General features: G+C 39.4%; 1 protein-coding gene across 14 annotated transcripts; it reads right to left on the bottom strand.

The window, feature by feature from the left end:
* Window positions 1–998: 998 nt before the first annotated feature.
* LOC131315338 (uncharacterized) lies at window positions 999–11,561 on the bottom strand. Of its 14 annotated transcripts, none has more exons than XR_009196695.1 (6): window positions 11,427–11,561; window positions 10,127–10,586; window positions 8,139–10,023; window positions 2,302–2,434; window positions 2,128–2,228; window positions 999–2,052 (listed from the first exon to the last, which is right to left on the bottom strand). XR_009196695.1 is itself a non-coding variant. In XM_058344504.1 (5 exons), exons 2-5 carry the CDS (start codon window positions 10,555–10,557, stop codon window positions 2,414–2,416), a joined length of 2,082 nt encoding a protein of 693 aa, XP_058200487.1. In that variant the 5' UTR covers window positions 10,558–10,586; window positions 11,427–11,561; the 3' UTR covers window positions 999–2,413. The 14 variants fall into 14 exon arrangements, 4 of the variants coding, with proteins under 4 accessions (XP_058200487.1, XP_058200484.1, XP_058200485.1 ...); XR_009196699.1 differs by having other exon boundaries at window positions 999–1,801; XR_009196692.1 differs by having other exon boundaries at window positions 999–1,743.
* Window positions 11,562–20,534: the final 8,973 nt, after the last annotated feature.

Raw genomic sequence — 20,534 nt, 5'->3', positions numbered from 1 at the left:
CCACATGAATTTATTATATTGTATTTTTTCTCTTACACTTCATAATAGTATATTCAAGGACAAGATTTTAAACATATGTGAATAAAAATAAAAAAAGAAAGTGAATATAAAAAAAAAGTGTGAAAATCATTTTTCATTGCATATTGTCCCCCTTAAGTTTTTCTCATGTTTTCAGTAGCATCTCCGGAGTATATTTTTATTATTATCTCTAGTTCAGTTATAAAAAATGATGGAAAATGATATTTCCTTGTAACTTTTCTAGTGTTTAATTACCGCTCTTTCTGTCCCAAATTGTTGGTTCTCTTTGGGAGTGTGTCATTTTTTAATTAATTATATCTTACAATCTATAATCTTTTAGGTGATTTTAAAAACTTCGTATTATAGAGCTCATTAAGATCTATTAAATAAGATCCATATTTGATATAAAAATATTATAAATTAAAAGATATAGCCAATCTTTTGAAATTTCCAAAAAATGAAAGAGTGCCAAGAATTTAGGACGGAAAGAGTACAATTTTGAGGATCACAACTTATAAATTTCTTTATTGGGGAGCCGTAAAATAAATTTCAACTTTAATTTTTTTAATTGGAGAATTACTTTTCTTTCTTTTTGTTAGTTCACTTTTCTTGAGAACGAAAAAACAATCTTGAACAATGAACGGAGCCTTCAAGTATTCTATTTTTTCTCGTTCTCACTGAATATTCATTTCTACGAATTAAAGAGGAACCACTAACCAATATGAAGGGCTCTTTTTTGATGGTGATGATCTGGGCATCAACAACACTAACACTTTCACCTCCTAATCCGTGAAAATCAAAGAGAATGTTTGGAGTTGTGCTCGTGCCCGGCACCCCCTTTGGTCAGCTAACTCACACGTCCATAGATTTTCTACTCGTTCCCCTAACTCATGCGGACAATCAATAGATATTTTTTCTTTGCCTGCTCCTTTCTGTTTTCCTACAGAAATTCAAGATTCAGACACATAGAATGACATTAAAAAAGAATGCAAAATGGAGTCGAAACAACTTCCACCAAAATATTCTAGCAAAAATATGATCAAATAAAACGTCATTGGCCACAAATTGTACTCAATTCGGCATGTTCCTGGTAGCCAGATGAAGCAATGTTGTCCATCACAAACCAGCATCCTTTTTGAGGGAAACACAGTTGCCTACATGGGAGCGTTCAAGGGATGCAACCGAATAAAAAGAACCAGCCAAAGAACCAAGGGAGAGAAGAGTCCCTAGTAATGCCGGTAAGAGTATGGGCTTCCTTATTAACCTTGCAAATACAAACAAAAGAAAGAGATTGGCAATACGAAATAACATCCGCCAATGGGACCTCTAGCCTCCATTAGGAAGCTTTGTCTTTAAGCAAGTCATGAACAAGGAATCTGTTTGAAGTCTAACTCGGGGAAAATTGTTGCAAAAACACCACTTCAAAACAGGCCTTATATTCTGCTTGCAACGCTGAAGCAGCAAGAAATCACACACTATCTTCACGCACTACCACTCCGCCACTGTCCCGAATCACCCGAGCTGCACCACCCTTAAATCCTCCTGGATCCCAAGCGCCATCCACAATAATTTGAGCCTCGCACCTGTTCATACACTGGCCCATCACCTGTCCATCTTGCGCCCAGATATATATTCATCCACTGGTCTCGGATGAGCAGGAAAAAGAGTATCTTCAGCTGCACCATTGCTAGAATTCGCCACATAATGTTTCACGGAAACCGAAATCTGCATGATCATCTCGATCATTTGAGAAATGGCATGTTGAACACCACCAAAATGAGCCCTATTCCAATGTAACCGCAGATCCCACAATTGGGAAAATGATGGCAAATGACGTGTTTTGATAATTAATACCCGTTAAGGACATTTTCAGCATTAACAAATGTTCTTAGCTTGTCCTTAGCGGGTATTATTATCAAAACACGTCCTGGGCCGTCATTTTCCCAAACAAGAATGCCCACAACAACATATCTTTCATCAGGGGCAGCCAAAGCCCACTCCAAGAACCAATCCAGAAAAAGAGTAGTAATAATGCTGTAAACCAAAAAAAACCACTCCAACAAACCAGCTTCCTGTATACCAAAAAAAAGCAGAATGCTGTTGTCATACCCTGTTCTTAAAGAAGACATGGCATGTGCATATTCTTTTGGAATTTGCATTCTAAATACTCCCAAGCAGACAAGAAAGGGCTAGCACTGATATTACAGTATCTGTAGACAAAGGTAGATCAGTCACCTCAAAGTCACAAAGCATAAAGCTGTTATCAAGATGCGTGTGTAGTACCTGCAGCAGCTGATATCAGACCCTGCTTGGTTGCAGCAATTGAGTTCATTGAGATGACCACTCCAGTGCACTGAAACTTCTTAGCAACACTTGTCAATTGACAGCAGTAATCTCATGAGATCACTACCTGAAACTATGCACGAACAATTTCTTATAAAATGACAATCTTGTAGTATACAGTTCGAATAGCTTTCACTGTGGGGAAGACTTCAAGACAAGATCAAGAAACTCCATGCAATGACAGGATGCATTACCGACCTTTCCAATGGAAATTCCATTGGTGAAAAGAGTTGTCATCCTAGTTTTTCCCTTTCAAAAAAACTTCTATGTGCAATACCAGAGAAAATGCCATAAAATGATGTTTAGGGAGTGCACTTTAGTTGCCACCAAAGTAAAAGCATAAACAAGGTTGTCTGAGGAAACGGAATAGCCAGTTTTATGTTAGAAAGTCACCATTAGTGCAGCAAATAAAACACAAGTATGAGCAATTAAATTGATAGCACTTCCATAACAAAGCATTACACACAACTAAACAGAGCTGCTTTACAGTTAGTAGGGCCAAACTCGTAGATACAGATCAGAACCAAAGTATAATTAGCTAGTCTCAGTTTATTCATGGATCTTTAGGAGTTGGACAATGCAGTCACTTGAACTAGCTCTCGTTACATCTTGAACAAACCCAACCCATAAAAGTGCATGCACCACTTTCTTTCCAAGATACAAAGTTTCTGATAAGATGTTCGTTCAGTTACCCCTCAATCCCTCACAAGCATGGAACCAGTCCACACTTAATCTTTTGGATTTGCCACCAAAATCACAGCAATAATCATTGATAGAACAAGAAACACAAAATCACGCTCAATTTCACTGTACAAGGCCTAGGCAAAAATAAACTATTTGGTACTACTAAGTGTTAGAACTATGGCTCATATGTTATTGGGGGGTGCGGGAGGCGTTATACGGTATGGTTCGTATAGGGGTATTTTTGGGATACAGACCAAATACCAGTTTAGTGTTAGAATAGAGTCAATATAAATACTCTATGTTGTAAACCCTAATTCATACTGTGATAATAAAGAACAGCAGCCGCTCTCGCTCCTGTGGACGTACCCGGTTTTGGGGAACCACATATATCTCTGTGTTGATTCTTTATTGTTTATACTCGTAAATCGTGTGTGTGTGTGTGTCGATCCTAACAAGTGGTATCAGAGCTACAGGCTGTTTTAGATCACACGGAACAACGATGTCATCGAGTTCGTCTGTTTCGAAGTTCGATGTGATGAAGTTCGATGGAACTTCGAATTTCGGATTGTGGCAACCGCGGGTAAAGGATCTGTCGGTGCAGCAGGGCTTGTACAAGGGATTGAAGGCGAAGCCAGAAGCCATGTCTAACGACGATTGGGAAGAACTCCAGATGAAGGCGGTGAGTACGATTCGTTTGTGTCTTGCAGACAAAGTTATGTATCACGTGTTGGGTGATGAATCGCCGGCTGGGGTCTGGACTAAACTGGAGAGCAGGTATATGTCAAAATCGTTGACGAACAAACTGTTTCTAAAGCAGAAACTGTTTGGGTTGAAGATGGCCGAGGGTGCTGATCTGATTCAGCATATCAACACGTTCAATCAGGTTGTGAACGACCTGCAACGGATTGACGTAAAGTTTGAGGAGGAAGACCAAGCGCTGATGTTACTGTGTTCACTACCAATTTCTCTCGAAACCCTAGTTACAACCTTACTTTGGGGGAAAGAAACCCTAGAACTGGAGGAAGTCACTGCAGCCCTTCTGGCGTATAATCAACGCAAACAACAAACAAAATCGCTGCAGGGTGAAGGTCTGGTGGTTAAAGGGTACGGGAATCGTGGCAGGAAGAATGAGAGGGGTAAATTAGTTTCGGGGTGTGGGAGGTCTCAGTCAAAAAACAGGTCCGAGGGCACGTTTGAGTTCAAGTGTTATAGGTGTCATGAACCGGGGCACATGAAGAAAGACTGTCCGCAGAAGAGTAAGGGAACTGACTGGAAGAAGAAGGGAAAGACAGGGGAGAGGAAAGATGGATCAACTTCTGCAAACGTTGTGGAGCAGGAGTCAGATGATGGTGATATGCTTTCGGTCTCAACAAGTTCAGATCACATGGCAGATTCATGGATTATGGATTCAGCATGTTCTTTTCACATATCTCCTATCAAGGAATGGTTCAACACATATAGGTCAGTGGATTGTGGTAATGTTCTTATGGGTAACGATGCATCGTGTAAAGTCATAGGAATAGGCACAATTAAAATCAGAATGTATGATGGTGTTGTGAGAACTTTGGGGGATGTTAGACATGTTCCAGAATTGAGAAAGAATTTAATTTCGTTGGGAACCTTAGACTCCAATGGCTGTGGGTATAAAATAGAGAATGGAGTCATGAAGGTAACAAAGGGTGCTATGGTGATGATGAAGGCTTGTAAAGTTCTTGGTAATATTTACAAGTTGGTAGGGAGTACAGTTGTAGGTGGAGCTGCTGCCACTACAACAGACGATACTGATGATACTATGCTTTGGCATATGCGGTTGGGACATATGGGAGAGCGTGGGATGTTAGAGCTACATAAGAGGAATCTGTTGAAAGGGGTTAAATAGTGTAAATTGGATTTCTGCAAGTTTTGTGTTCTGAAAAAACAGTGTAAGGTGCAGTTTAGGAATGCAACTCACAGAACGAAGGGAGTTCTTGACTACATTCATTCAGATGTTTGGGGGCCAGTGAGGGTAGCTTCGAAAGGAGGATCTCTGTATTTCTTGACCTTTATTGATGATTTTTCAAGGAAAGTTTGGGTGTACTTCATGAAGCACAAGTCTGAAGTCTTTGCTAAGGTCAGAGTGTGGAAAGCTGAAGTGGAAAATCAGATAGGGAAAAAGATTAAGTGCCTCAGGACAGATAATGGGAAAGAATTCAAGAATGGGCCTTTTCTGAAGTTTTGTGAGGAACATGGGATTCAGCGACACTTTACAGTTTGAAGGACACCACAGCAGAATGGGGTGGCAGAAAGAATGAACAAAACCATTGCAGAAAGGGCACGGTGTTTAAGATTGAATGCGGGACTTCCGAAGGTTTTTTGGGCAGAAGCAGTGAGTATGGCATGCTTTGTTATAAACAGGTCACCGAGTGCTGCTTTGGATGGGAAGGTAGCTGAGGAGATGTGGACAGAGAAAGAGGTTGACTACTCAGGGTTGAGAATTTTTGGGTGTCCGGCCTATGTTCATGTTCCCAGTGATGAGAGGTCAAAGCTTGATGCGAAGTCTAGACAGTGTATCTTTCTTTGGTTATGAGAAAGGGATCAAAGGGTACAAGCTTTGGGATTCAGAGACAAAGAAGGTGGTGATCAGTAGGGATGTGGTATTTGATGAGGACTCTATGATCAAGGCACATCAGAGGGTTCAAAATTCTGAGTCAGAGGAAGTGAACAGCAAACAACAGGGCGTACAGATTGAGCTGGAGAGTTTTGATATAGGTGATACTCAGCCAGATGAACAGCTTGATCAACAGCAGCAGCAGGAGCAGCAGCAAAGCTTGGCCGCTGGGAGAACCAAGCGCACTATCAAGCCACCAGTGAGGTATGGGTTTGATGACTTGGTTTCTTATGCATTGACTACTACTAGTGGGGATCCATCTACTTTTCAGGATGCTATTACGAGTTCTGAAAGGGACCAATGGATGGAAGCCATGGTAGAGGAAATGGAGTCTTTGCATAAGAATAAGACTTGAGAGTTGAAAGAACTGCCCAAGGAAAAGAAGCCAGTGGGTTGTAAGTGGGTATACAAGCGGAAAGAGGCAGCAACAGAAAAGGAGAGGGAAAAGTTCAAGGCTCGGTTAGTGGCAAAGGGGTATTCACAGAGGAAGGGGATTGATTTTGATGAGGTCTTTTCTCCAGTGGTGAGGCATACGTCAATCAGGATTATCTTGGCATTGGTGGCTAGCTATGATCTGGAGTTAGAGCAGATGGATGTGAAAACGGCATTCCTCCATGGTGATTTGGAGGAAGTCATATACATGGAACAGCCTGAGGGGTTCAAGCAGCCAGAGACTGAGCATCTTGTTTGTAAGTTGAAGAAGTCCCTTTATGGGCTGAAACAGTCTCCAAGACAATGGTACAAGAGGTTTGACTCTTTCATGATACGGATTGGGTACACACGCTGTGAGTATGATTGTTACGTTTATGTTAAAGAGTCTTGATGATGGTTCCTATATTTTCTTGCTTCTTTATGTAGATGATATGCTGATTGCTGCAAAGAGTATGGTTGAGGTAAATAGGTTGAAGTCTTTATTGGGTAAAGAGTTTGACATGAAGGATTTAGGAGCGGCTAGGAAGATACTTGGGATGGAAATTCGCAGACATATGTCAGCTGATAAGTTGTGGTTATCTCAAAAGAATTATGTGGTGAAAGTGTTGGAGAGGTTTAGTATGAATAATGCCAAACCGGTCAGCACTCCATTGGCAAGTCATTTCAGATTATCTTCAGCTCAGTGTCCGGTGTCAGATGAAGAAATTGAGGATATGTCAAGGGTGCCTTATGCAAGTGCAGTGGGTTGCTTAATGTATGCAATGGTTTGTACGAGGCCCGATTTGGCACATGCAGTTAGCACCGTCAGTAAGTACATGGCCAAATCAGGCAGAGAGCATTGGAAGACAGTCAAGTGGATGTTCAGATACTTGAAAGGTACTTCAGATCGCGGGATTATGTTTGGTAGGCAACGGGGTCAAATTTCAGTTGTTGGGTATGTGGATGCGGATTATGCTGGGGGTTTGGATGACAGAAGATCTACAACTGGTTATGTGTTTACACTTGTGGGTGGGCCTATTTGTTGGAGATCCATGGTACAACCTCTGGTGGCTTTATCCACTACTGAGTCTGAGTATATGGCGGTGACTGAGGCAGCTAAGGAAGCATTGTGGTTGAAAGGGTTTGTTAAGGAGCTTGGCATAGATCAAGGTGGAGTTCAGTTGCATTGTGACAGTCAGAGTGCCATTTATTTGGCAAAGCATCAGGTGTATCATGCTCGAACCAAGCATATCGACGTGAGGTTTCACAAGGTGAGAGAGTTGATTGATGCAGGAGATTTGATACTGGAAAAGGTGCACACTTCTAAGAATGCAGCTGATATGTTGACAAAGACGGTTACTGCAGACAAGTTCAAGCATTGCTTGGACTTGGTTAATGTCTCCCGGTGCTAGGAAAAGAGAGGCATCCCCCCAACTTACTGGATAGTGATGATTATCTTCTGAAGGGGCGAGAGTGAATTCGCCAAGGTGGAGATTGTTAGAACTATGACTCATATGTTATTGGGGGGTGAGGGGGGCGTTATACGGTATGGTTCGTATAGGGGTATTTTTGGGATACAGACCAAATACCAGTTTAGGGTTAGAATAGAGTCAATATAAATACTCTATGTTGTAAACCCTAATTCATACTATGATAATAAAGAACAGCAGCCACTCTCGCTCCCGTGGACGTACCCGGTTTTGGGGAACCACGTATATCTCTGTGTTGATTCTTTATTGTTTATACTCGTAAATTGTGTGTGTGTGTGTGTCGATCCTAACACTAAGTTACATGAGGTATAATCCCCAATACTACAAAGGGCTAGGTCTACGACAGTACAGTCAAACTTGGTGTTCCAAAAATGAAAACCCACAACCTACACCAATGATAAACAGAAGGTCAACAACTTAACAAAACATTTGACGGTTGATTTGAATTCTATTCACCATTCTCATACGAAAGCTAAATGTCAAGAAACATAGGTTAACAAGCAAAACCCCATTCATCCGCAAGTCTCCCAGGCCTACAAAGTCACCTTGCATGTTTTACGATTGTGCCCAACACCATTGCAACGAGAACATCGAATATCACATTTAACACGACGGACTTCAGGCTTGATAGGATTCTTCCGTGGGCGGCCTGGTCGTTTTTTAATTATTGGTGGTCGCGGACTAAGGACAACATCGCCATTTTCTTCCTTTGGAAAGCCATCAGTATCAACTTCATTGGGACAACGCAATTCCATGTTTGAAACATCACACATGGCTTCAGCATATATAAGCTCTTGCACTTCCTTCTTGTACCAAGCTGCCACCCACTCGTACACGTCAAAGTGAGCCAGTGCAATTGCACAGCATGCATGTGGACATGGAATACCAGTCATTTGCCACTCCAAACAGGTACAAGTGCTAAACTTGAGATTCACAAGGACTTTCCCTAAACGCTGTTCCTGTACCTCAAACTCAGCAACGGATTGACAGGTTGCAACTAGATCATGACCAACCTTTTGGTTCTCACAAACTTTATCGACAATCTTAGGGCCAAAAGGAAATTTCCAGTTTCCTAATTCGTTCTTTTTATTAACTAGAATCTCAGATAACCTCTTGCAATGAGCCTCCATCATTTTTGGAACTTGCAACATGCTCTCCTCTTCCGACCAAGCGCTAAAGGATTCCGCAAGGTTGCTATTCAGCCAATCCCAACGAGGTTTTTTGAACAAAGCATTACACCAGTGCTCTGGTCCACTCGCAATCACCCAATTATACAACTCCCTACGAAACATGCGCATTTTAGTAAGGTTGTTATTATATGCCTCCAATGTTCGCGCAAAAGCAATTTCATTGAGGTACCGACATGCGGTCTCCCTTCCTTGACTTTTCAACTTAAAGTCTTGATTAGTATCAATATAGTCATTGAAAATCTCTTGGACGTGACGATAACAATGGGCATGATTATCCGCACCAAATATATTGTCCACGCTAGATAGTATAATTTCATTTCTGTCAGAAACTATGACTACCTCCCTGTCCCTTACCACAAGTTTCAGTTGCTGTAGAAACCACAGCCCGTCTTCATCCTCTGAAGTCACAACACCATAAGCAAGTGGATACATCCCATTATCTGCATCCAAAGAGGAAGCAACCACTAAACTGCCTTCAGGGGGACCACTCAAATGGCGAACATCAATGAAAATCAAAGGCCTGCACCCAGCATGGAAGCCACCTATTGAGCATCCATATGCAACAAAGAGCCTCTTGAACGTGTTGTCTTCTTTAGATGACCATGTAGCTACCGTTCCAGGCATAAGCTCAATTAAGCGATTGCAAAACCCAGGTATTAGCTTAAACAGGTCCTCCAATTCTCCTTCGAGTTCCTTCTTTACCTTCTCCTTTACACGCCATGCCTGAAGATAGGTCAAAGGAATGGAAAAATTCTTCAAAGAGTCATTGCAAAGTTCTCGCGGCAATTTCGGACAATCCAAATTCTCTTCCTTAATAATACTACTGACCATCTTACCCCTGAATTGGGGTTTATAGTTTGTTTGATCCGTTAGAGAATGCGAATGACGGCCAACAAACTTCTTAATTGAAAATAAGTTTGTAGAAGCCTCGTGGCTGGCAGTAAGTTTAAATTGGCACCCGTCAATGCAACATCTTACCAGCATGTACTTGGAGGTATTAGAAGTATATTTGTATGGGAACTTCTTGGCATTGGCGTACTTGAAAACTGCTTGCCTAAATGCGTCAGGATTCTCAAATGCTTGCCCTTCCCCAACAATTGCTTCATCCCATGCAGTAGGGGCAAGAAGCGCTGCATCATTACATGTCGTAGTTACAGACGTGGATGCCGAGTGGTTCTCACTAGCATGTTCTTCTTCCTCAGATTGCGTTTCGTTTGGTTCGACCTCAACTACTTTTCTCCTGCAACAACAAAGACCCATGATTTTCAATTGCTTATATACTTCCACATCCTCAAATAAAAATCACTGCCTTGTTCCAAACGGTAGAGTTAGATTGCTGTTACCTCTTGCGAGTCACAACAGGTGCGATGCGCTCCACAACAGGTGCGATGGGCTCCACAACAGGTGCGATGGGCTCCACAACAAGCATGGTGCGATCCATGACTGGTTTTACAGTAAGAGCTTTCTCATCATTTATAACGTAGACATGCGCAAAATCATCATTGAATTGTATTAGATGATCCACTCCTTCCTGGTCTTTCAAGCGTATTAATTGCTTCTGGCTGAACTTTACAGTAAAGTGCAACAATTTGTGCAAGGGCTCAATCCCCAGTCTATCGAAAACAAGGTTCTTAAATTCGTCGAATGTTATACCCGACTTCACTAGAAACTGCTCAGTGGTACCACCCTCGTACGTGACAGATCCATCGCTCCCAATCTCATTGACACCACCCCAATGACAGAAACAAAACATAGTTTTATCAACCGATGCCATGTGCAAACTCGATCACTATAAGTAGAATTCTGCAAAGAAGAGGTAAGATAATCAACCACCATCAGTATATCAGGAATCATTTAAACAAGGCAGAATCATATAATCCTTGTTAGCAAAAAAAAATTTTTTTTTGGAGACACCGTATGGAGGAGACAGAGATAATGCTTCAGTATTCATGCATATTAACTCTGAGAAACTTCCGAAAGCCTCTTAAGTCTTAACCATAATAGACCCCCTTTGGCCTAAGTTTTTGGGTCTTTTTGACCGAGTCTTTTTGCTTGTTTTCCCTTAATGTTTACTAGAATCTGGTCAAACTTTTTAGATTAATCGTTTGTCTCGTCGAGAGGAATCGAAAAAATATAAAATCTATATCAAAGCTGCGAAAAGTTTACTTAAAACAAAAAAAAGTCGAAAAAGACGAAAAATAGAGTCTTTAGCCACGAGCTTAATTCAACTTAATACTTTTCTCATTTATCCCCTCGACACGAATGAGTCGTGTAAAAATTATGACGAAAAACCAAAAAAAAGTACTTCCTACGTCCCCATTTTTTAGTCACACGTTCCATTCTAACTGAATAGTAAACTAATTTAGTCCAAACTCGACCTTAGTAATTTTGGAAGCAAACACCCTAAAACCAATTTAACCCTAGGTGGAGAAACCCGAAAATGTCTGGTACTCCTGAATCTGCGTTTGCGTTGAAGTGATTCCCTCCTGATGCGTGGATCGGACATCCACAATAATTCAGGAGGAGCGTTAATTTACCAGACCCCAAACAAATTTTGTTTAAGCTTCTAAATTACTCATGAGCAACGCAATTACAGAGAGAGAGAGAGAGAGAGAGAGAGAGAGAGAGAGAGAGAGAGAGTACCTGTTGGATTTACAGTTTGTTTGCAAATGAGGGAAACTAGGATAAAGGAAGACTTCTCATAATTTCCCAAAAATTTCTCTCTTCTTTTTCGCTCTCTTTTTTCACGACTTCCAAACACCAGTCTTGGACCACTTCCGATCTTGATGACAGAGAAATTGGATGTATACGCAATAATTACACATAAGCCCTATATTTTGAATTGTCTTACAAATTACTCGCCTCAGTTGTAATTTTTCAATTCAAACCCAACGACTTCTAATTTGACAACGCCTTTTTTTTTTCTTTTTTTTTTAAATGGAGACACAACAACAACGCCTTTATTGGTAGTAATTTTTTCAGTAAAAACTTCAAATCCAATGACTTCTAATTTAACAACAATGCCAACGCTCTATCTATGTATAAGGGTGAGCAAAATAACCATGAAACCGTGAATCCAGTCCAAATCAACCCAAACCGAATAATATGGTTTGGTTTTTTAATCATGTGGTTAGGTCTTGGTTTAAAAAAAATAAAAACCATGTTAGATGGTTTGGTTTATGGATTTATGTTAATGGTTCTGGTTCTAAACCAATTCGAACCGTGTGATAGACACACACACATATAGTATATATTTTGTTTAGATATACTTAATAAACTTAATTTCCTTATCTAATACTCTATTCCACCACCCTATTCTTTTCTTTCACTTTCAATATTAATTTCCTAAACTTCCTATTCCTACAATTTCATTACGCTACATACATGGTTTGTGATTAGTAAAGTGATTTCCTACTCTTTTATCTCAGTAACTTACTTTCTAATGTATTCTATTCTTATTTAGTTGATTGATGTTAGTGAGTTTTGATGATTTTAATATATTAATTTCAATATAACTTTTAGTTTAAGTTATCTATGCAATTTTAAGTACTTAAAATAGTTTATAGTAATGATATCTCAATTTTAAACGAACCGTGGTTTAAAACCGAAACCAAACCGCCTTTGAATGGTTTGGATTGGTTTGGTTTTATGAATTTTATGGATTGGTTTGGTTCTCTAAATTCATAATCCGTAAGTAGTGGTTTGGTTATTGGATTACTATAAAACCAGACCAATCCGATCCATGCTCACCCCTATCTATGTAGTGAGTAGTGTATCTAACACTTTGGACTACTTGTTAATTGGCTTGGTAATATTTTTATCTCCTCATTTATCCACTTTTTATCTATTTTATCCTTAAGCTAATAATTCAAGCTAAAATTTCCTCGAGAGTATCTAAACTAAGCAAGGTGCACATATGTTGTCCCGAATTGTTGAGTTACCAAAAAGAAAAAGTATTTAAACTATAACCGAACTAGTCTTTAGAAGAAATTTGTCATTTTAATTGACATAAGTGTTATCTTTTGGGCAAAGCCTTATTTTCACCCCTGTGGTTAACGCCATATGCGAATACCTCCCTCATAGTTCAAAACTGATCACATAACCTATCTGTGGTTTTAAAAATGTGCGGATAGACCCCATGCCGTCATGTTTTTTATCCATATTAACGGAGGTGTATCTCACACGCCTCTAGAATATAATCTGAGTCGTTCATAATGTATTAAATAAAGAATAGAATATCTCTGTAAAAAATCGTCTCGATCAGGCATCAATAACCCAGTGATCTAATTTTTAGTAAATTCAAATTTGAAATTTTAATTTCATAACAAAATCGATTCAGGCATGAGCTTTTCATTTTTTGATTAACTTGAATTTTGGCATAGATGTAATACTCGTCAAAATTTACAATATCGATAGTTTGGATTCAATTTTTAGTACATGGGATGGTGTGGTTAGATTTAAAAAAAGAAAAGAAAAATCAAGGGACATGATGATAGTATATCGGTCTTTTAATGTTGTGTCCGTTAATATGGATGGAAAACATGACGGCATGAGGTTATGTGGTCAGTTTTGAATCATGAGGGAGGTATCCGCATAAGGCGATAACCACAGGGGGTCAAAGTGGACTTTGCCCTTATCTTTTCCTCAGCAAAGTAAACAAAAGGGGGCTGCTATTCGCAGCCCCGTATTTTCTCCCGTAGCCCGTTAAAAAATTTCAACTAATTACAACATGACCCCCTAATGTAGAATGACCTACTTATCCTTATACCTATACATGAATTGACTTATATGCCCTTATGATCAAAATCCCTAAATTATCCACTACCCCCTTCCCCCTTAAAATCATCATTCACGTTTTAAAAGAAAAAAACAGACACAGACCTCCTGTTCTTCATCTTCGACTTTCTACTGTTCATCTTCTCTCCTTTATCTCTAAATCATCATTCTCTTTTCTCCTCTCTTTCAAATTTTTCAATGGAGGAGGAGCAAGGACCAAATATTGTATCAATGGAAGGTTCAAGTCCTTCCATTGATCCATTTTTTGACCCACTTGTAGGATTGGATTTTGAAATTGAATCAAATTCTATTAGCAACCATATGATGACAGATGAGAAGAAAGATACTGTGATGGACATTATATCTTGGAAGCCACGTGAGGAGGTAAGTTTTCCGTTTACAATAGCCTCTGCTTTGTTATTGTGGCGTTTGGATTTACAAAACCCAGTTTTACGAGGGTTTTCGATGTTTCTGGTTTGAATAGAATAACCACTGTAATTTCAGTAGTTAACCACTGTAAAATATTACCATACTCGACAGTTAGTTACCGAAATTGAGATACATTTTCAGCATCCAATTACCGAAATATATGTTTCTTATTTTTGTTGTATGCATTTCCGACATGTAGTTACCAAAATATAATCTTGTTTTCAACAACTATTTACCGAAATGTATGTATGATTTTCCTATACAGTATTAAGTTCGGCAGTTGGTTACCGAAGGTTGAACATATTTTCAACATGAATTTACCGAAATATAATCTTGTTTTCAACAGCAATTTACCGAAATGTATGTATGATTTTCCCTATATAGATAGTTCGACAGTTATTTACCGAAGTTTGAACATATTTTAGATGTGTAGTTACCGAAATATAATTATTTTTTAACAGCTATTTACTGAAATGTATATATGATTTTCGTATATAGTGGTTCGGCAGTTGTTTACCGAAATTTGAACATATTTTCGACGTGTAGATACCGAAATATAATCTTGTTTTTAATAGCTACTTACCGAAATGTTATGTACGATTTTCATATACATAGTTCAGCAATTGGTTACCGAATTTGTACATATTTTCGACATGTGGTTACCGAAAGTGATACTTATGTTCAACAGTTATATACCGAATTCTATGTATTTTCGACATTCACTGACTGAATCCCGAGAAGTAGAAAACTTGTTTTAATGGACTTTTGAATTTTTGATACTTTCTTCAGGGTGATACTTCAACGCATGGCAGTCACATAGGTCTAGTGACCATAGCACTGGAGTTTACGACGGAGAATGTGAGTGCGCACGGCAGCCACATAGGTCTAGTGGCCCAAATGGGAGCAGGCCAAGGAATGGGAGACACTTTTTTCTGCCCAAATAGAAGCGTTTAAGCCATAAGATGAAGTGATGTAGCAACCGCCGAGTTCTTTGAAGTAGATTAGTTTTGTTTTATATGTATGGTTATCATGTTGAAGCTTTACATTGCAATGTTGTTGACTAAGCACATCCATGGAGTTTGGTTTAGCTCTTTGTGCCATTTATTTTATAATGGGGTTGATGTGAAGAAATTGACTGAGCACAGGTTGATTTCATCATCTGCATTCCGAAGTTAATGTAATGTTCCTGTAGCTACATATCGATATTTTTGTAATTTTTCAGCATTTACAATCCGAAATTGTTATAATATTTCAGCACTTGGATACTGAATCATTGGTACTATTTCATCATGTGGCTGTTGAAATATGCTTCTTTTAGAACAAACAGTTAGGTGGGCTCTCTGAGGCTATCGTGTTCCACGGATTTATTGCCCTGCTCACCTAAACAAAATGCCCAAAACAGCAAAGCGTCATTGATTACAAGAATCTTTTTTCCCAAATATGAGTACCACAATTTACAGAAAATACAAGGCAACATTTGAGTGTCTATCCAACATTTAGAATGTTTCATTGATTACAAGACTCGTTTTCCCACACTTTGAGTACCACAACTTACAGAAAACCAGTATAAAATAACATTCAAAATGTCAAACGACATTGTTTGAGGATGGAGCAGGTTGGGGTAGCTCGGCCTCCTTCACAGCAACAGGGCACGACCTCGGCCTCGAACTCCACACGGTGGATGCATAATAACCTGCATAAAATAACAATAATACAAATTTAGAAGTCTGAAAAGGCAACAAAAAGTAAGAATGCCAATAAGACCATGCACTATCAGTAAGCTATGGCTTATGACAGGAAAAAATGATGACTCCATAGTAGTACTCTATAGCTTTTCAACCGTTGTCGTTAAAACGTACTCAGACTTCCTCCAATTGATACAAGCGATGCAAATGGAGACAACCAATGTCCAAAGCAAACTCAATAACATTTTCAAATTCATTCGGCTCACTGCAACAAAGTGTTCATTGCTCTCTCTCCTATATGTCATACATAACATCAAGAAGATGAGTATAAATCCAACAGAAGTACAGCAAATACGGATCAACTAGGCGATCCTTGTATTGTTTGTTTCCCAGAACTTGTATAGAAAATTTGTTTGGTTGACAGTTCTTATTTATCAATTTGGTGGATCATGCCCGCATCCATTATAAACAAACATCAAACATACTTCAACGTGGCTCAAACATACTTTAAAGAGGGAACGATACCCTCTGCAAAATATATTCCAAAACAGAGAAGGAACAGGAAGAATAGCAAATTACCAAGACAACTTATGATGAAGGCCATACCTTAGCTTTTGATTTCGTCTGGTAATAACTCCTAGTACTATTTTGTTGAGTATGAGGATGCTGTTTGAAATATAATATGAGTACGTCTTTCGGAAAAACTAATATCAGTACCCTACATGAGTACGTCTTTCAAAAAGACTAATATCAATACCCTTACCAATATTTTGTCGAGGGACACAAGCTAATGGCGAAGTTGTTTAAAACCTAAATATATCTTTGGGAAAGACCAAAACCAGTTCTAAGGGCCACAAGTTAACTGGTTTTAGTAACTTTTCAACCTCTACAGTATAAGTCACTGGATCCAAAACTATGAGGGATCCACCATTGTTTTGGAAAAGAACCAACAACTTAGACGATTTCAAATCAATGAGGGGTGTTTTCTGGGAAAAAAAAGAAGAAGATAAAATAAATAAATAGGTTACTTAAAGGAAGACTTAAAGGAAGTAGGCTTCACCAAGCTCATTTTCCAGATTATTCTCAATTTTCAGATTATTCAAAGAGCCCTGGCTCAAACTTTTGTCAGCTAGCAACTACACTCCACATATCCAAGACTCGCTATCAACATTTCAAATATTCAGCATTTCATCGACACAAGCTAAAGCAATCCCATTCATGCACAACAATGTAATAAGAAGACAAAATCTTAGGAATCCACCTACGAGCAGAGAAGCTCCAACAAGAGCTTCAAATCCTACATGGAGGTATGGACACTTTTGACAAGTACCACAGCTCAAATTCAGCTGCCTCTCATGAAGCCAAATCCACTTGCATTGACATGAGTTTTAGGGCTGTCATTTTTTGCGCCAAGAGAGGCGCATGCCAAATGTGAACCAATACAGGATAAAAAAAAAAAAAAAAACCCTAGCATCTCACAGCTTACAGATCTCAACATTCACCGTTTTTGGCTACCAATTTCGGGATCTAGTTACCAACATTTCTGAATAAATACGAGATCTAATTACCAAAATCGCTACAAAAATACGGGATCTAATTACCAAATTCTACACAAATACATGTATGTAAATGGGTGGGCGGGCTGGGGTGGCGGTGGTGAACAACACAGAGAGAGAGAGAGAGAGAGAGAGAGAGAGAGAGAAGAACAGAGTGAGAGAAGAACAGAGAGAGAAGAACAGAGAGAGAACGGCACCTGCGCCCGGTGGTGTGGCGGTGGTGCGGCGGCAGGAGTGGCGGTATTGCAGTGGTGGCTATGGAGGTGGAGGTGGTGGGAGACGGAAATGGAGTGGCGTGGGAGACGTAAATGGTGGGCTGGAGGATTTGGCTGGGTGTTAGGGTTTTTATTTGGATGGGTGGGGGAGTTCAAGTGTAATTTTTTAGAGGGAAGGGTATAATAGGAAGATCAGGTACATTTAATGGGCTACATGGAGAAAATTTTCTTTTTTAAAATATTGAAAATGGGCTATATGGAGTAACGGGCTACGGGAGAAAATACCGGGCTCCGAATAGCAGCCCCCAAACAAAATTATTAATCCTTGAAAGAATACAAGGATTAAATGGGGAGCAGTCATGAACGGCATCACAACCATTGGCCATGATAGGTTGACACCAAGGACATGAACAGTCATGCGCCACGCACTACCCAAAGAGGGGAGTTGGCCATAGACCAACCCCCAAAAACAAAACTAAAATTATAATTGGAAGCGGAATCAGAAGGAAAATACAAGTAAATAAAGAGCAAAGCCACTGGACAACGGTATCTGAATCACCCAAAAACCAACTCTATCTCCAGGTTCTCAATCAAAACAGTTTGAAGTCTTCATTATTTTGTTTGAAGTTCAAAACCAAAGCAAATTTGACGGTAGCACTTCTTCAATCGACAATCTTGACATCTAGCATCTTCGAACTTAATAGACATTTCATCAAGATCCAAAATCGAGCAGCTTGATTTTAGCAAATACTTTATATTTACCAGGGCAACGAGATCCTACGAGAACCCCCCTTGCGAAATATATCTTACCGGCGAACACGAATATTGAATGCCAAACCTCAGATACAAGCACCAGGAGCAGAGAAATTCCCCAACATTGTGTAGTGCAAAAAAACAGACTCAAAACACCCCCACACAAGACACAAAGTTACCCTCAAGAGTCTCAGACTCACATGCAAAATATGACCCACACGACACATAATACAAACTCAAAACAACTGACCATTACCCAGAAAAAACCCAATAAGCAAAACCACCCCAGCCTGACACAATAACCACCAAACGAAACCCACCCTTAGCAGAACAAACCCAAAACATCACACCACCAACTGAAGAACCCATAACAATGACAAACAAACAAGGACCCGTAAACTCACACTGATGAGCACACGCGCACACACACAGACCATGATTCTGGACCAAACCTCCCAGGAAACTCTGCAGTGTAGAAATAGATGAAGGCCTGTTTCCAAACTTTCTTTGCAAAAAAGGCATAAACCATCCACTAACATCCCTTGCAGATTCATGTTTCTTTTAAGCAAGCAGTAGCTAGCTTGTCTAGGATGGCTTGCCATACCAAAATTTCCATCTTGAAAGTGTTGGGTTGCCATGAAAAATAAGATAGGCCCAATAACATTTTTGGCCCAAGTGCTTTGTTTTTGGAAGCCCAACATTAAATCTTTTATAGAAACAAAAACAAAGAGGGGGTTTTTTGTGAGGAGTAGCTGCCGAAAATCAGAGAATTAACCAAAGAGAGAACCAAAAAGGGTTTGGTGCTGTGTATGCTGGAGTTCAAAGAGAAGAAGAAAAACGTGGAAGTGCAGGTGTGTGCTCTGTGTTCTCGGTGGCGAAGACAAGGATTTGGGGTAGCCTTGTGTGGTGAGTGCTCCTCTTCTCTTCCTTTGATATTAATTGTACATTGTGAGAGAGATTTGTGGGAACATTGTGTGGGAGTGAGAGATAAAAATACAAGAGAGCTTGAGGCCGAACCACGTAAATTGGTTGTTCTTTTTGTGCATTGTTTATTATGTGTTTAATTTTTTGATTACGCTTCCGTTTGCGGATGGGATTAATTTAGGGGACAAATAACAATAGAAGAGGCCGGCAGACAGTCCTCCATATAAATAGTAGACAGTTTGGACTTTGGACCTATGGGATTGAAATTATTAAAATTTGACTCTCAACTATTATATCAAGATTGAACAGTTGAGAACAAGCTAGACGAAGGTTCCCATATAATTTCATTTTAGACTGTCGCTCATGACCATTGGGATTAAGATCAGTTACGCTAGCCAAGCTCTGCTAGCTTTAGATTCTCCATTAGTTCTAATTGACATAATTGTGTTACGTACGGCTCCCGTACATGCATATTTTTTTGATTTAAGAATTATTCAATGGATATCCTTGCACCTACTCTTGGGTATGACAGAGATTGTGTTTATTTAGTAGGCATTTTTATCAGAGACTGGCGTTCTTTTTATGATTTTGTAAAGTTGGTTTAAAATAAAATTAATTTGAGTTTGGCTCCAAATAAACAGGCCATGGGTTCGGGTTGGTGCAGGGTACTGGTGGTCACAGGTAGACTCACTGTTGAAAGCCAAATAATGCAGCGGGTAGATATTGGGTGCTCAGCACTGAGGCTCGTGGATGTTGTGCGGATTATAATAGAGAGAGAGAGAGAGAGAGAGAGAGAGAGAGAGAGAGAGAGAGAGAGAGAGTCACAGAGAGAGAGAGAGAGAGAGAGAGAGAGAGAGAGAGTACAAGTATTATTGATGATCAATAACTTTGGTTTTGGATATATACGGGACAAATAAATCCCACTTGTCATTATCGTTAAATTCGATAAAGACTGAAATCAAACATTCCGTGATGAGATGAAAGAGCATGTGTTATGTCATCTTAGCGTTCTAATCAGGGATCAACGTACAGGAAATTTTAATCGATCTTAGAGATAAATGTACAGAAAGCTAGCTTATGAGTATAGTTCTTTTTAGTTTTGTTTACACTTTGCCCCATAAAATACTAATATGATTTTTTTAATCATAAAATAGTAATATTTAATCCTATTATTTCTACTACGGAGTACTATATGACTATTTTTGTATGAATAGAACATTTTTAGGGTGAAAATACCGAGGGTACCGAAAGTTTTGGGGTACTGAAATGTACAACAGTTTCCGGGGTCAACTTTTGGGTCTCAAATGAATAATTCGAACCGTTCATTAATTTTAAAATAATTTTTTGAGTAACCATGCAAAAAATCAACTCATTTAGATATGCGCAATTGGTTGATCCAAACTTCAAGTTTTC

The sequence above is a fragment of the Rhododendron vialii genome, chromosome 13a, assembly GCF_030253575.1.
Source record: "Rhododendron vialii isolate Sample 1 chromosome 13a, ASM3025357v1".
Lineage (NCBI taxonomy): Eukaryota > Viridiplantae > Streptophyta > Magnoliopsida > Ericales > Ericaceae > Rhododendron > Rhododendron vialii.
This window is presented reverse-complemented; position numbering and strand designations above follow the sequence as displayed.

Excerpts from the sequence above, each read along its gene's own strand:
- LOC131315338 (XM_058344501.1), bottom strand. The coding sequence starts at position 10,557 with ATGGCATCGGTTGATAAAACTATGTTTTGTTTCTGTCATTGGGGTGGT. Across the intron at positions 10,024-10,126 it reads CCTGTTGTGACTCGCAAGAG|GAGAAAAGTAGTTGAGGTCG; the intron begins GTAACAGCAATC and ends TTGTTGTTGCAG. Across the intron at positions 2,435-8,138 it reads ACAATCGTAAAACATGCAAG|TTTCAGGTAGTGATCTCATG; the intron begins GTGACTTTGTAG and ends GTTCGTGCATAG.